The 12,529-nt window shown below is 41.9% G+C and overlaps 1 protein-coding gene across 1 annotated transcript in view; it reads right to left on the bottom strand.

The window, feature by feature from the left end:
* The window catches only part of PSME4 (proteasome activator subunit 4), a 105,413-nt gene that overhangs the window by 14,852 nt on the left and 78,032 nt on the right, over positions 1-12,529 (bottom strand). Inside the window, exons 32-39 of the mRNA XM_018555755.1 lie at positions 10,936-11,017; positions 8,018-8,174; positions 7,178-7,247; positions 6,614-6,739; positions 5,970-6,122; positions 4,458-4,562; positions 1,721-1,812; positions 1,125-1,256 (exon numbers count right to left, since the gene is read on the bottom strand). Coding sequence (XP_018411257.1) covers positions 1,125-1,256; positions 1,721-1,812; positions 4,458-4,562; positions 5,970-6,122; positions 6,614-6,739; positions 7,178-7,247; positions 8,018-8,174; positions 10,936-11,017 — 917 coding nt within the window. The remainder of the gene's footprint in view (positions 1-1,124; positions 1,257-1,720; positions 1,813-4,457; positions 4,563-5,969; positions 6,123-6,613; positions 6,740-7,177; positions 7,248-8,017; positions 8,175-10,935; positions 11,018-12,529) is intronic.

Raw genomic sequence — 12,529 nt, 5'->3', positions numbered from 1 at the left:
GCACGGGGAGGGGGGGTTTGGTTGCCGCGAACGAGCACATATAGGCAACCCGCCAATGCAGCAGTGCCGTCCGTCCGTTTTTTTTACTACTGGCGGACGGCAAGAGGTTAATTGGCAAAACCAGTTTTCCATAAAAGAGAACTATGGCCTAACCTTTTTTGGCCATAGTTCTCGTCAGGTCACAGGAGGATATATGCTAATGTCTGCCGGGGACCCAAAACTCAGTATATAGCAGGCTATTGCCCGCTATATTCTGAGAGCGCAAAGCCGGGACGCATCCTGATAATACTGTCGAGATCCACCCCGCTGGCTGACAGCTGATTCTGCCTCTCTAGAGGCAGAGCCAGCTGTGCCCGCCCCCATCCCCGTCCGTTCCTCTAGTCAGCGCTAGAGAAACTGGGAGGGGAGGAATCCCTGAAGGGAGCGGTGACTGATGGTCACTGCTCTCTGCAGGGAGAGGATCGGGAAGACAACGATCGGCGGTATGTGTTCGCGGACTTCCCGATCAATAGAGCCGAACTGCTTCAGTGTCACAGGTCGGCTTGAATTTTGGAGACGAGTGCATTTCTCTTTTAGGTTGGATTCATACTACTGCGGTGTTAATGCATGTTATGCCACACATTAACGCGTGTTTCATTAAGGCAGCCCATGCATTTAAAATTGACTTCCTATTGTGCCGTTATTCACCAAAAAAGGTGCGTGCACTATTTTGTGTAACACAACAAACCACAAAGCATGGCGTTACCAACCATTAAAAATCTATGCCAACACATCACACCAACATGTATAATGGACATTTTTGCGCATTAACACAATGCAACATTTTGAACCCAGCCTTAAAATTGCAGGCAACTCTACCTACAGCAGCTTTTATTGGCCCCCTACAGTAGGATTAATTGGAAGGTGGCATAGGGTGATGGGTAAGCTTTATAAATTTCAGGAAGTGCTGGCACTTCATACCTGTCAAGCTTTTTTTAAATGTACCAATGGCTTCTAAGTAAACCAAAACAGGTTTCTGAAGTCTACAGCACCTTCATTTACAAATTATATCAACAAATGTAAACTGTTGCAATGCTACAAAAGCATAGAAAAGAAGAGAGCCGTTCTCAAACTGAATTCCTTACCTTCCAATCCTCTCTCGGACATTCTTGTAGACCTGGGTTAGTTTAGGTTCCAAATATTTAAGCAATCTGTGAAGCAACTCTGGAACTCGCCACTCCTGCTGTGCAAGACCTCCCTGAAGCACATACAATCGGCTGAAGACAGGAAACGATTATTATTTCTACTATCATGCACATTTTCAGAGGCAATAACAGGCTTTTCAAACAATGACTTTTACTAAATACTGGATGTAAAAACCACATGTAATTCTATACTCTGGAAATTCTAAATAAACCAAACATATTGAATAACAAATTAAGAGTCAGCAAAACTAAAAGGTCTCAATCTTTTTCAATAAATGTATTCCAGGACAACTATGTTGTATGTTAAAAGGCCTATCAAAACAATCCATTTCATTTGTATTTAATCAGTGAGGCCTTTGCACTATGCTGGTGCTGGTAATCGTACGTATTGTTCAGTGAGTACCAAATGTGTGAGACCAGATTGGGACAAAATAAAGTGAACAAGAACCTATGCGACAATTTATAGTCAGACTATGAGCAGTCGTCTTTAATGCTACGAATAGGACTTTCCTCTACATGCAAGGACCCCAACTCACCAAGCATCCACAAAAGAGCCTCCTTCTCCACTCACTGGTGATTCCAACAACAGTTCAAACAACCAATAAAGCTTCCGAGGGTCTCTGCTCTCCTGCAGAAAACAACATTACATGCCACAAACTTTGAGAAGTACATCAGTGTCTGATTTGTCAAAAATCAACAACTTTTAATGCAAATTCAGGCTAAGATATCTGCTACATCTAAGCTACTTGTCACCACTGGAGCCCTCTTATAGACACTAATTGGGGTATACAGAGAGCAGACAGGCTGGTGACAACTAAAACAAAGAATGCTTAACCAATAATGGCTAAGCTGAGATCAAGATAATATGTCAAATCATAGAACAGTATAGCAGCCCCCTTGAGTTTCCAAGTCACGGGGCGACTGGGAATTTCCTCCCCATGTGACAGTGCTCAGTGGCTGATTTTTTTAAGTCATCATCAAAATGGCTAAAAAAAAAAATTAAATCTTATATTTCTTAGTACTTGTAGTCTAATTTATTAATATATCTGAGGAGGAAAGATCGAGTTGCACTGTAATTTTTTCATTTAGACGTTAAAATGCACTACTTTACCAAAACATACACCTTTTTACCCACTAAAAAAGTATTTGAGGCATTATATCCCAGCATGGCGAAAATAGGATTTTTTACAAGCAAAAGCGGTCATGACCTGTGTCCCGTAATGTACGTCAAGAAAAGGAATTTACTATAAGTCAAAAAGCCTATTTTCTTAAGCATACATTAAAAGGTACACAGGACAGTCATACTAGTACATAGGGATGTCCAAAAGCAGTCCAAATGAAGGGTGGGCAACACAGCAAACAAAACGCTAGCCACACTTGTCTCTGTGAAGCACAAGAAGGAAGCTTTACAGGTTAAGACTTTCAACTCAGAAACTAGCCCTGCAGAGATGATGACAGTGAAATAGGCAACCTTGTGAGTGAGAGTAGACAAGGAAAAATCCCTGATAGGCTCAAAGGGCAGTTTCTGGAGCGAACAGAACCCGATTGAGTTCCCACAGTGTCACTGGGGAACATACAGGGGAAGCAATGTGTGTGACACCCTGTCCGAAGGCTTTCACAGGGATGAGAGGCAAGCGGTCTTTGAAAAAGAATCGTTAGGGCAGAGATCTGACCTTAAGGCCCCATTCACACTAAGCGACACTTACCATGCGGCCGGGATAGCGCGACTGTTCGGGCGCCGATCGCGCGACCTTCACCATCGGGCTGCATGCAAAAATAGAAAAATCGTGCGACATCCGCGGAAAAAAGGGTCCTGCACAAGAGACATGGAGCTGTACAATAGAACAGCTCCATTGAAAATCATTGGGCAGCGACTTCTCGCGAAATCGCACGATTAAAACGCCCAGTGTGAATGAGCACTAATGGTATGCACGGCCAAATGTTGACCCAGACTAGAGATGATTCCTTGTTGCACCAGCAGAAAAATACTTTCTAGATGATAAAATTGACTTCTCAAAAAGTCTACCTTTCAAGAGTGTAGGGATAACCATATCAGGTAGGTCCCCATCATTCAGGGCCTGGGCTTTAAAAGCGAGACAAGGGCTTTGAAGCCAGATGATACACCGGTCTTTAGGATGGTCCACAGAGAGTCAGCTAGGTGTCTGGGATACCAATGAACTGATATCACAGGGGTCACCAGACCATACACTGAGAAGGATAGAGGATCCCGGGACCTGGAGACAAGCTTGATAAGTTTATTGTTGAACCGAACCTGGGAGCTAGGAGGTCCTCAGTCAGCATACCCCACATGCGACAAAGGTGTGCTGGTGACATTCTTCTCAACCAAACAGAGGTGTTGAAAGGCCTCAAAGTGAAAACAAGCAATTCTCGAGTTCAGACAGCGAGTCATTCAATTTTTTCACTCCTGGGATGTACATGGCAGATAGGGCTGGAACATGATGTTCTGCCCAAGCGAGAACCAGATCCACTTCTCTTTGAGCGGGAAATACTTTTGGTTCCTCCTTAATGGCTTGCCATGGCATCATCCGACCCGCAGTCACGTGGTCCATTACTAAAGGAAGGAGCTCAGGAGATGAGCTTCTTCCAATGACCAAGTTGGTTCGAAAGAATATTGAGAACTCCTCCCCACCCCTGAAGGCTAGCATCCATCATAAGGAGGGATGGGTGGCTCCTGGACTGTAGAGTGAGAGCAATGTAGCAGAGAGTCTGGAGTTTGTCCTGTAGTAAGAAAACCTCAAACAATGAGTTGGTTACAGCGTTGACCTCTGCAGGGTCTAAAACAGTTCGACTTTTCTCTCAGAAAAAGGTTGTCCAGATATACCCTATGGGGATGCACTGAAAGTGAAGCAAGGCAACATCAGGGGCTAAGTAGTAGCTTCTGAGCCAGGGATCAGCAAGAAGTGCTTCTTATTGGCCATGTAACCGTGCTGACCAATGAGCGTTCATCATTTGTGAGTTTCATAACCATTACAGACTGCTGGCTGGTCTGTGAAGTGCTGATGGGGGGGACGGGAGTATCGCACAGGTAAGTGAAGTGGGGCCCAGGGAAATGGGTGGGTGTGGGGGTTGGGGGAGGTGCTGTAAATAAGTTCATTTTTGGACATTTTGTGAAAAGTAGAACTTGCCCTTTAATGTACGATTGAATATGATTGTATTGTGTGTTGTCACAAAGGGCAACAGAAAATAATAAACAGGAAAATACACAAAACCTCCACAGAGATAATTATATGACAGTCAATAAGGAGGACTTACACAGGAAGTGGCGATACAAGTACCCCAGTCACTGTACGTCTCCACTGTAATGTTGGATAATGCGGTCCTCAACAGAGGGCACAGAAACTTCCACAGATTTTCCATCTGTTCAAACACAAATATAAATATTAGAAATGCTAATCTTATTCATCATAGTGTGCAGCTCATCGTACATAGCATGTCTCTTATGCAATAAAAATCCTTCCTGGATGCAAGTTTACGAATTCTACTTAATACAATAACAGCTTGTCCCATAACTGACATATAGGCAAGGGTTCATATGGAAAAATATCTTGACCTCCTGCAATAGCTCAAGGTTTTGATGGTCACCACTTGTGTTATCAGCGAAGGCACAATTAACATTTTTAAATGGTGCTTTTAGGATAGCACATCTTCTCTTGGAGTTCCGTACTCTGTAAAAAATAATAGCAGTAGAGGGAGGAACTCTATTTGGCCCTGTCAACAATTAAAAAGGAATACCCAAACTGTGAAAAAAAACAGCTGGTAACAGGTATAAAGTGCAGGCACATCCCTGCTGCAGTTCTGCCAGCCCACTGCTATATCCAAATGCAGGGCCTTTCTGAACAAAGCTCTGACACTTCTGGGGAGTGTTGGAGCTTGCCCAATTACCCCCACATTCCTATTTGCCCATCACTACAATGGGCCACCTTGGCCAATTCCATGGTAAGTAATCAAAGTATTTCACAACATCATTTCTAAACAAAGATCCTAAAACTAAGGGTTAGGATTGATATCCATAAGGAGGGGAGTTATACTCTAATACCCTCAATCAAAAAAATACTTCTCCTGTCAGCATTCAAGACTACAGATACACTACTAATCAACTTCGAGCAAATGTCTTAAAGTCCAGGAAATAAGGACTTCAAAAGTAAAAGTGGTCATCCTGTATATCTGCTGGCCACTTAATGACTCCTGGTGCTGAAAGACTACAGCACTTCAAAAAGCTGAATATGCACACAAGCACTTTGCGAAGAGTCCACTGTAACAAGCTGAAATCCACATGGACTGCAGCATCTGAAGCATTGAACACTGCAGAGCTTATCTTTTAGGCCTATCCGTCTGTGGTAGAGTAGAAGCTTTAATAATTGCAATTGCATCTCCACCCAGTGCAAAGTTTGCAAATCCTAATACATGTACTTCAATCACAATCCTGATAGATGTACTTCCGGTACCATCCTGATAGATGTACTTCCGTTACCATCCTAATAGATGTACTTCCGATACCATCCCGATAGATGCACTTCCGGTACCATCCTAATAGATGTAGTGTTTTTGGATTTATCTGGATAACAGCATCGTTTTTAAAGTACCGCAATGCTTTCCTAGTACAGCTGTTAATGCTACGGACACATTCAGCTTTTACTAACCAAAGTGACTTGAAGAGGGAAACCCAAAAAATCAATTGGCTCCAATATCATACATCACCATGTAAATTTATTTTTTAGATGATACATTAACGCTTGTTAAAAACAAACAAACATATCTTCCCACCTTTTCAAATGTCCAGTGTTTGGATCCTCGGATTAACCCAGCCACTATTTCAGCCGCACATCTCTGGGTGCTTTCATGCGAGTCTTCCACTAAGCGCTCCAAATGGGGAGTCAGGATTGATAAGAACGCATCATCAAAGTTTCTAAAAAGACCCTAAAAATCGAGAAATACTTAATTCAACTGTTGTGAATACATTGAAAGGAAAACTAAGATGAAAGACCAAGCAAGTGAAATGGATAGTCCACCTCATCCCTCCCCCAACCGTCTCACATTATAGACTAGTGTGATGTGTGTGGCAGGCAGAAAGCTCCATATTTACTATGATACTAGAAACAGTGTGCCTAATTTGGCTGCATTGTAGGTTACTGCTGAACCATACCACTCTGTAGACTGTACTGCACATGACATATTCAAGAATATCCTACTTCATACACTGTCCTGCACAACACACTGTAAACGTACTTTACATACATACTCCAGGCTGTAGTACACCGATGTGCATGACATACTTCCAAATGCCCCAACACATACACTGTGCTGTACATAACATAAGCAAATGTCCCTACTCTGTACATGACATACTATGTAGTGCCCCACTCTGTCCACTATGCTGTTGATGACATACTCTGGACTGACCCACTTACCTTAAAAAGGCAAAACCTGCGAGGGTTAAATTTGTCTTTTCCCTTCCGATCTTCTAAAGACAAAAACGTAATCAACTGGTCGACAAACTTCTCATCAGTAAAATGATCATATATGATCTGTTCAGCCTGCATGCAACAATAGAAATAGATGAAAGTAATGCATATAAACAGTATTTTTATGGTTGCTAATATACCAATCACACATACCATAGAGTAAAACCATCTTATTTCATGAAAAACACTGAGGTCTAAAATCATTAGCTCTGTATATGCGTTTCTATTTGATTTTCTTTATAAACATACTAAATTTCAAAGAAGATCATGTGATCAGCACCAATGCTCTCTGTATAAGCTACACCTTGACATGCTCTTTGCTTACACAAGACAGAAGCTATAGAAGTGGTGGGAGAGCAAAGGAAACGTGAATATGTTCTGCTGGAGAGAGGTGCAATAAAGCAAACCTGTGGCTGTGCATTGCACCCCTCTCCAGCTTTGTAGTAAAACTATGTGTAGATTGCATTATACTGCATATTAGTAAATGTTAGTATACACATACGTACGTACTTCTGACATGTCCTCTCTAGGTCTTCCCAGCTGTGGCTGTTGGTCAGCGGGTGCATACACCTGCAAGTTTCTGTATTGATGACAAAACACACAATAGATCAATTAGGTGCCACTGGATTTACTATATTTCCTAATAAACTGCAAGCTAAAAGGAAATTGGATACAAGAGTCAGCCATTTATCTAGCACAGTCATGCAATCTGCAGCTACCATGATGGAGGCAGTGCACTTACTTTACAGGTTTTTATTAACACAATGAACACTATATGCTTCGAATTGTTGATTCTTCCTAGGTTTGTGTGGTTTTCCATTCAGTGCTATGTCCTCCCACTAATCTGGCTTGGCTAGTACAAACCATTCTGCATATTTTGACATTCTCTGTGTACTAACTTCAGTAAATATATATGGGTAATAAATATCTTCATTAAAGAAAATTATACCTGGTTTCCAGGAAATTCAACACAAAACACCTTTGTGATAAAGCTCTAATTGAAGCAGTCATTCCCTAACCCAGGCATTGCACGCTAGTTCTGGGGGCAGTGAAGTAAAACCTATTTACTGGGTTATTTTTTAGAAAGTAACGTGCAACTCCTGAACTAAGAAGTACCTGCTTCAGTCAGAACCTTGCTTTGCTAAGCATCATCTGATGCATGTAAGATTATATCCCTGCTCCCTACTATTATTGATATGGCTGTCCAGAGATATAATGAAATAGCTTGTTACAGCATAAAGAAAGGGGCCAAACAATTGTACCAATACGTTGTATGACCAGCTGTTACTCAAAGGCTTCAAATGTACAAGCAGACAAAACAGAAAGCCCGGCTACTGAGGCAATACTTACCGAGGCCATGTGTAATAACCCCAGTGTGTCTTCTCCACAAAACAGCTGGCTTCCCAGGATTCCTTCGTATTTGGCAGACTGACACTGTCATAATGAATCCACTGGTTGTCAGGCCTGTCCCCTGCGATGGTGACGACATCTGATTTGGTACATCCACCTTTTACAGATTAAAGGGAAAGCATAGTGTATGTTCAGTGATCACATAGATTGAGGTTTTACTGCTGTGTTTGAAAGGAGAACATTTCAGAAAGTTTGCTTCTCCATATTTCTAAATTAAACATACAGGGACAATATATTAGCCACAAGTGGGAGCTCTCAGTGGCTTGATGAATACACATTGCCTCTGCTTAACAACTGCTGAGATAAAGATATCAACCACACAGGGGGTGCATGGTTTTCACTGTTTGCCAACTAATAGACTCGCACTGTGAGAAGGATCTGTAAAACACAAAATGTTGCAGCACTGCAAAGCTGGAAGCCGAGCCAGCGTATGTAAAGAGCAAATATGGTTGCCCCATGTACATACACAATTACCCACTATACAGAGGAACAAACTTTAAAACATAAACCTGTCCATGTGTTCATATCCTGCCTTTCTCTTCTCTCGGTTGATCTAAAAAAATATGATAACCTTGGGATGGACTGGAAACGGTCAGAGGGACTAAAGAACGCTGTGCCGACTGAGGGAAAAGGCTTAGACTACCTTAAGTACAAAGGAAGTCCTAGGACCAACCACTACCTTGTCCCTATGTAAGGCCAAAAAGGGTTTCTCATAGGATAAAGCCATCAGTTCATACACTCGCCTAGCTGCAGTGATGGCTTAAATAAATACCATCTTTAACCCTTTCCCTGCCTGGCCCTGCGCTCCACTTTTAACCTCATGCTGGCCAGACCATTACTGCAATGTTTCTTTTTTTTTTTTTTTAACTGCATCTTTCAGAGTTTGTAAAACACCCCCCAAACCATTCATTTCTGAAAGCACAGGACAGGTGAAATAGAATGATTGTGCTTCTAATTTTATAGGTCCTGTAACAGTTGCGCAAATGTTTACCAAATCAGCATTTTCGATAAGAATACACTAAAAATTATTATCGGCGCACACAAAAACCAAACATAATCTATGAGATTCCTACTAAATCTAAAAGACAAACTGGACTGAGCTAGTAACAAATGTTTGTAAATTTTCAATTGCGCCTTTTTGTGAAACTAAAAAAAATTAAGTAATGCAAAACTGTAAATAACTTGTGCTAAAAGCATATTAGCAACTTATGTCCACATAGCTATGTGTTGTGGTAACACCCAATCTGCAGTGCTGTTTGTGCACCGCGTAGTTGTGTGTGGCGATAAAACGATGCAGGTGTACATTTAATCACAATGCAGTGTATTTTAATGCATCGCAACGCTTTACCATGCGCTGTCTCACAATTAATGTTATTTTAAAATAAAATAATCAAGCACTGTGATGTGTTCTAACGCACAGCAGTGCATGTGCATAATGTGCGTACCGATCACACCGGTGTTTGTTCATTAAGGGGAAGGATCAGTAAATATTACACATATTTACCTATCCTCCGCTCAGCATCCTGAACCACTTGGCTCCGCCTGTCACTAGATCCACCCTGCCTGCAGCTCACTCCTCTCTGCTAGGCGCCAGCAGCATGATTTGCTCTGTGTTCCCTCTGCTCCCCACTGTCCCTGCTGAAACAGGTGGGGAAGAGCAGCAGGGATCAGTGGGGACACTTTTGGACATGCAGGGAAGTAGATTTCCAGTAGCTGTAGCAGGGGACAGGGGGTTGATCTTAAATTAATGGTTGTTATAAGTGGCCTCATTTACACAGAAGTCAGGGGGACCCTTGTGTTATAAGCTTATGGTTGCTGAAATGGCCATGCGCTTATAGTGAAAGGCTGAACGCAGCCAAAGAAAAGCATACCGAGATGGCCAGCCAGAAGCAGTTTAGTTCTGTCGTATGCCTTACGTCTGTAGCAGTGAAGGGGTTAAACGGCTATTTTTGACATGTGGGGCTTCCACCCTAGGAAATTAATCCTCTCCTTCCTGCAGCTGGTCTGAAACAGCTTCTGGCTGTCAGCACTATCAAGGGACTTGGTACAAAGAGTCTTCTCATATGACTACCCCGTCCGTTAACCCCTGAGAGCTTGTGGGATCTGAATCTGGTTCTCAATGGCCATACAGAGCAAATCATTTTAGATGCAAGTTCTGAAGTCCAACACTTTTGCTAAAGCTTCCTCTGCTTCTAACCACTTATAGGTCAGGTTCTTCAAGAAAGGTGCATCCTCCACCAGTATGGCGGTTGCTGTGTTATGGTGGGACACTGTTGGATCCACAGTAGTGGAAGACCACTTTTTAACAAAGTCCTCTTGAAAAGGGTACAAGTCTAATAAGCAGATGAGGGAGCAAACATCTTGCAAGAGTGTTTCCAATCACTATAGAGGAAGACTTGGAACAGCTACTGCACTGGGAATGTCTCTGCTGCAGTCGTAGGGTCTCTAAAAAGGACCTAAAACTGGGAAAAGATGGCATGCTGGTGGTAGGAGGAGTTACCTTGGGCTGGCCTACAGTTTTTCCATTGCCAGTTTCTAATCTTTTTGTAGGCAGCAGTACAATTAGGGCCAGGTTACCCTGTCTGCAGCTTATATTTGAGTGTCATTTTGGCTCATCCACATTTTATTGCAGTGATTACAGCATATACTGTATATGCTGTAATCACTGCAATAAAATGTGGATGAGCCAAAATGACACTCAAATATAAGCTGCAGACAGGGTAACCTGGCCCTGATACATGCCACACATTTTCATTCAAATGTAAAGGCTGAAGACTTTCCATTGAGGAAGGACAACCCATTGTTAAGGGACAATAAATCTATTCAACAGTTCAAGACAAAAATATTTATGTACATACTAATTGTGTAAGGGCAAATGGGCATTTTGACATGGGGTCTCTTCAGCTGCTTTAGAATTCCAGCCACAGCAGAGATTGCCATCTAAAAGAAAAATATGAAAGGCAAGTTGCAACATCTTATTTCACAATAATTCCCACTTGTGTAACGAAATAAAGGAAATCCGTCAACATGGAGGCTGTCGTATGCTTTTATCAGGTCAGTGACTTGGAGTCAGCACAAAATCCAGGCATTTTCACAGAGTACAGCTAGCCCCCCATTTTTCTCTTATGACAGGTTATTTTACAATTATCACATAAAGGAGTCGTTTTTTTTACCCACGAATGCCTAACTCTTGAATATAGTTTGCAGTTTAAATAGTTTGAAAGTAGTTCTCATTAGATAAGTTCAAGGGATAGGCTCACCTGAGATAAAAGTGATGGTGACAGGGATATGTCATGACAATACTACTTGTCAGAAAGGGGCGCTCATTAAATTCAGCTTTTGTCAGAATAGATTTCCTAAATTTATAAAATGTAAGTCATTTCAGCCGACAGTTCCCAGACTTGATACACTGACAGCATTTTTAAATGACTCTTTACTTACTTCTAGCCATGTAGAGAGATCTATGTCAGCAACATTTCGGCCTTTTTTAGGGCAGCATTGCCTGGCACAGGACATCTGCGGTAGCTTTTTAAAGGACTTTCAATTCTTCATTTATACATTATTTCAAAAAGCTACTGCAAACATATAGGCTTACACTGTACAAGTGAGACAGGTGGAGTGGCCCAAACAGATGCATTTAAAGCATGTGTTATCCTAATTAGTAGGGATGCACCGATATATCGGCCGAAAATTGCACTTTTGGAATAATGCTGAAAGTGCCATTTTCTGGCCGATACAGCGGTGCATCCATTCTTTCTCTCCTCCCCGATGGGCGCTGCTCTGTGTCCCAGCGGAGAGGAGAGAAACTGTCACAAGCGGCCGAGCGCTGCGAGCGGCCGGCGTCTTTCCTTCCTGCACCACTCAGCCTCCTATCACAGATCAGAGGAGAGCAGTGTGTAGGGAGACAGCCAGTGCTTACACAGGAGGCTGAGCTCTGCTTGCTCAGCCTCCGGTGACAGCTGTCAGGAAGGAGAGCGAGGTACAAACATTCAGTGATCGCTGAGTGTTTGTACATAATTGAGGACAGAGTATGGTTACTATATCCTCAATTATGAATGAATGGGAAGTGATCAACATCACCTCCTGTTCATTCATGATTGTGGATATAGTAAACACACTATGTCTCACTATGAATGAACAGGAACACTCAGTAAAGAGGATTCCTGTTTATTTATAACAGGTGCTGCAGAAAAAGGTATATTTATTTAATAAAAATTGATATAAAAAAAAAAATAAAAATAAAATATTAAATTTCTTTTGAAAAAGTTAAAATAAAAACCATTTTCAGTTTCGGCCTGACATTTGTTTTAACTTCGGTTTCGTTATTTTCATTTCGGTGCACCTCTACTAATTAGTAAAACCTTATAGAAGCTTTAACAGGTCAATAAAATTCTGAAAGTCATCTTCAATATTTTTAAATCTGCAGCTCTCTCCCTGTTGTATGGCCTTACA

This window comes from Nanorana parkeri, unplaced genomic scaffold (genome assembly GCF_000935625.1).
Source record: "Nanorana parkeri isolate BGI_ZX_2015 unplaced genomic scaffold, ASM93562v1 scaffold212, whole genome shotgun sequence".
Lineage (NCBI taxonomy): Eukaryota > Metazoa > Chordata > Amphibia > Anura > Dicroglossidae > Nanorana > Nanorana parkeri.
The sequence above is the reverse complement of the archived record's forward strand: the minus strand, read 5'-3'. Positions and strand labels throughout refer to the sequence as shown.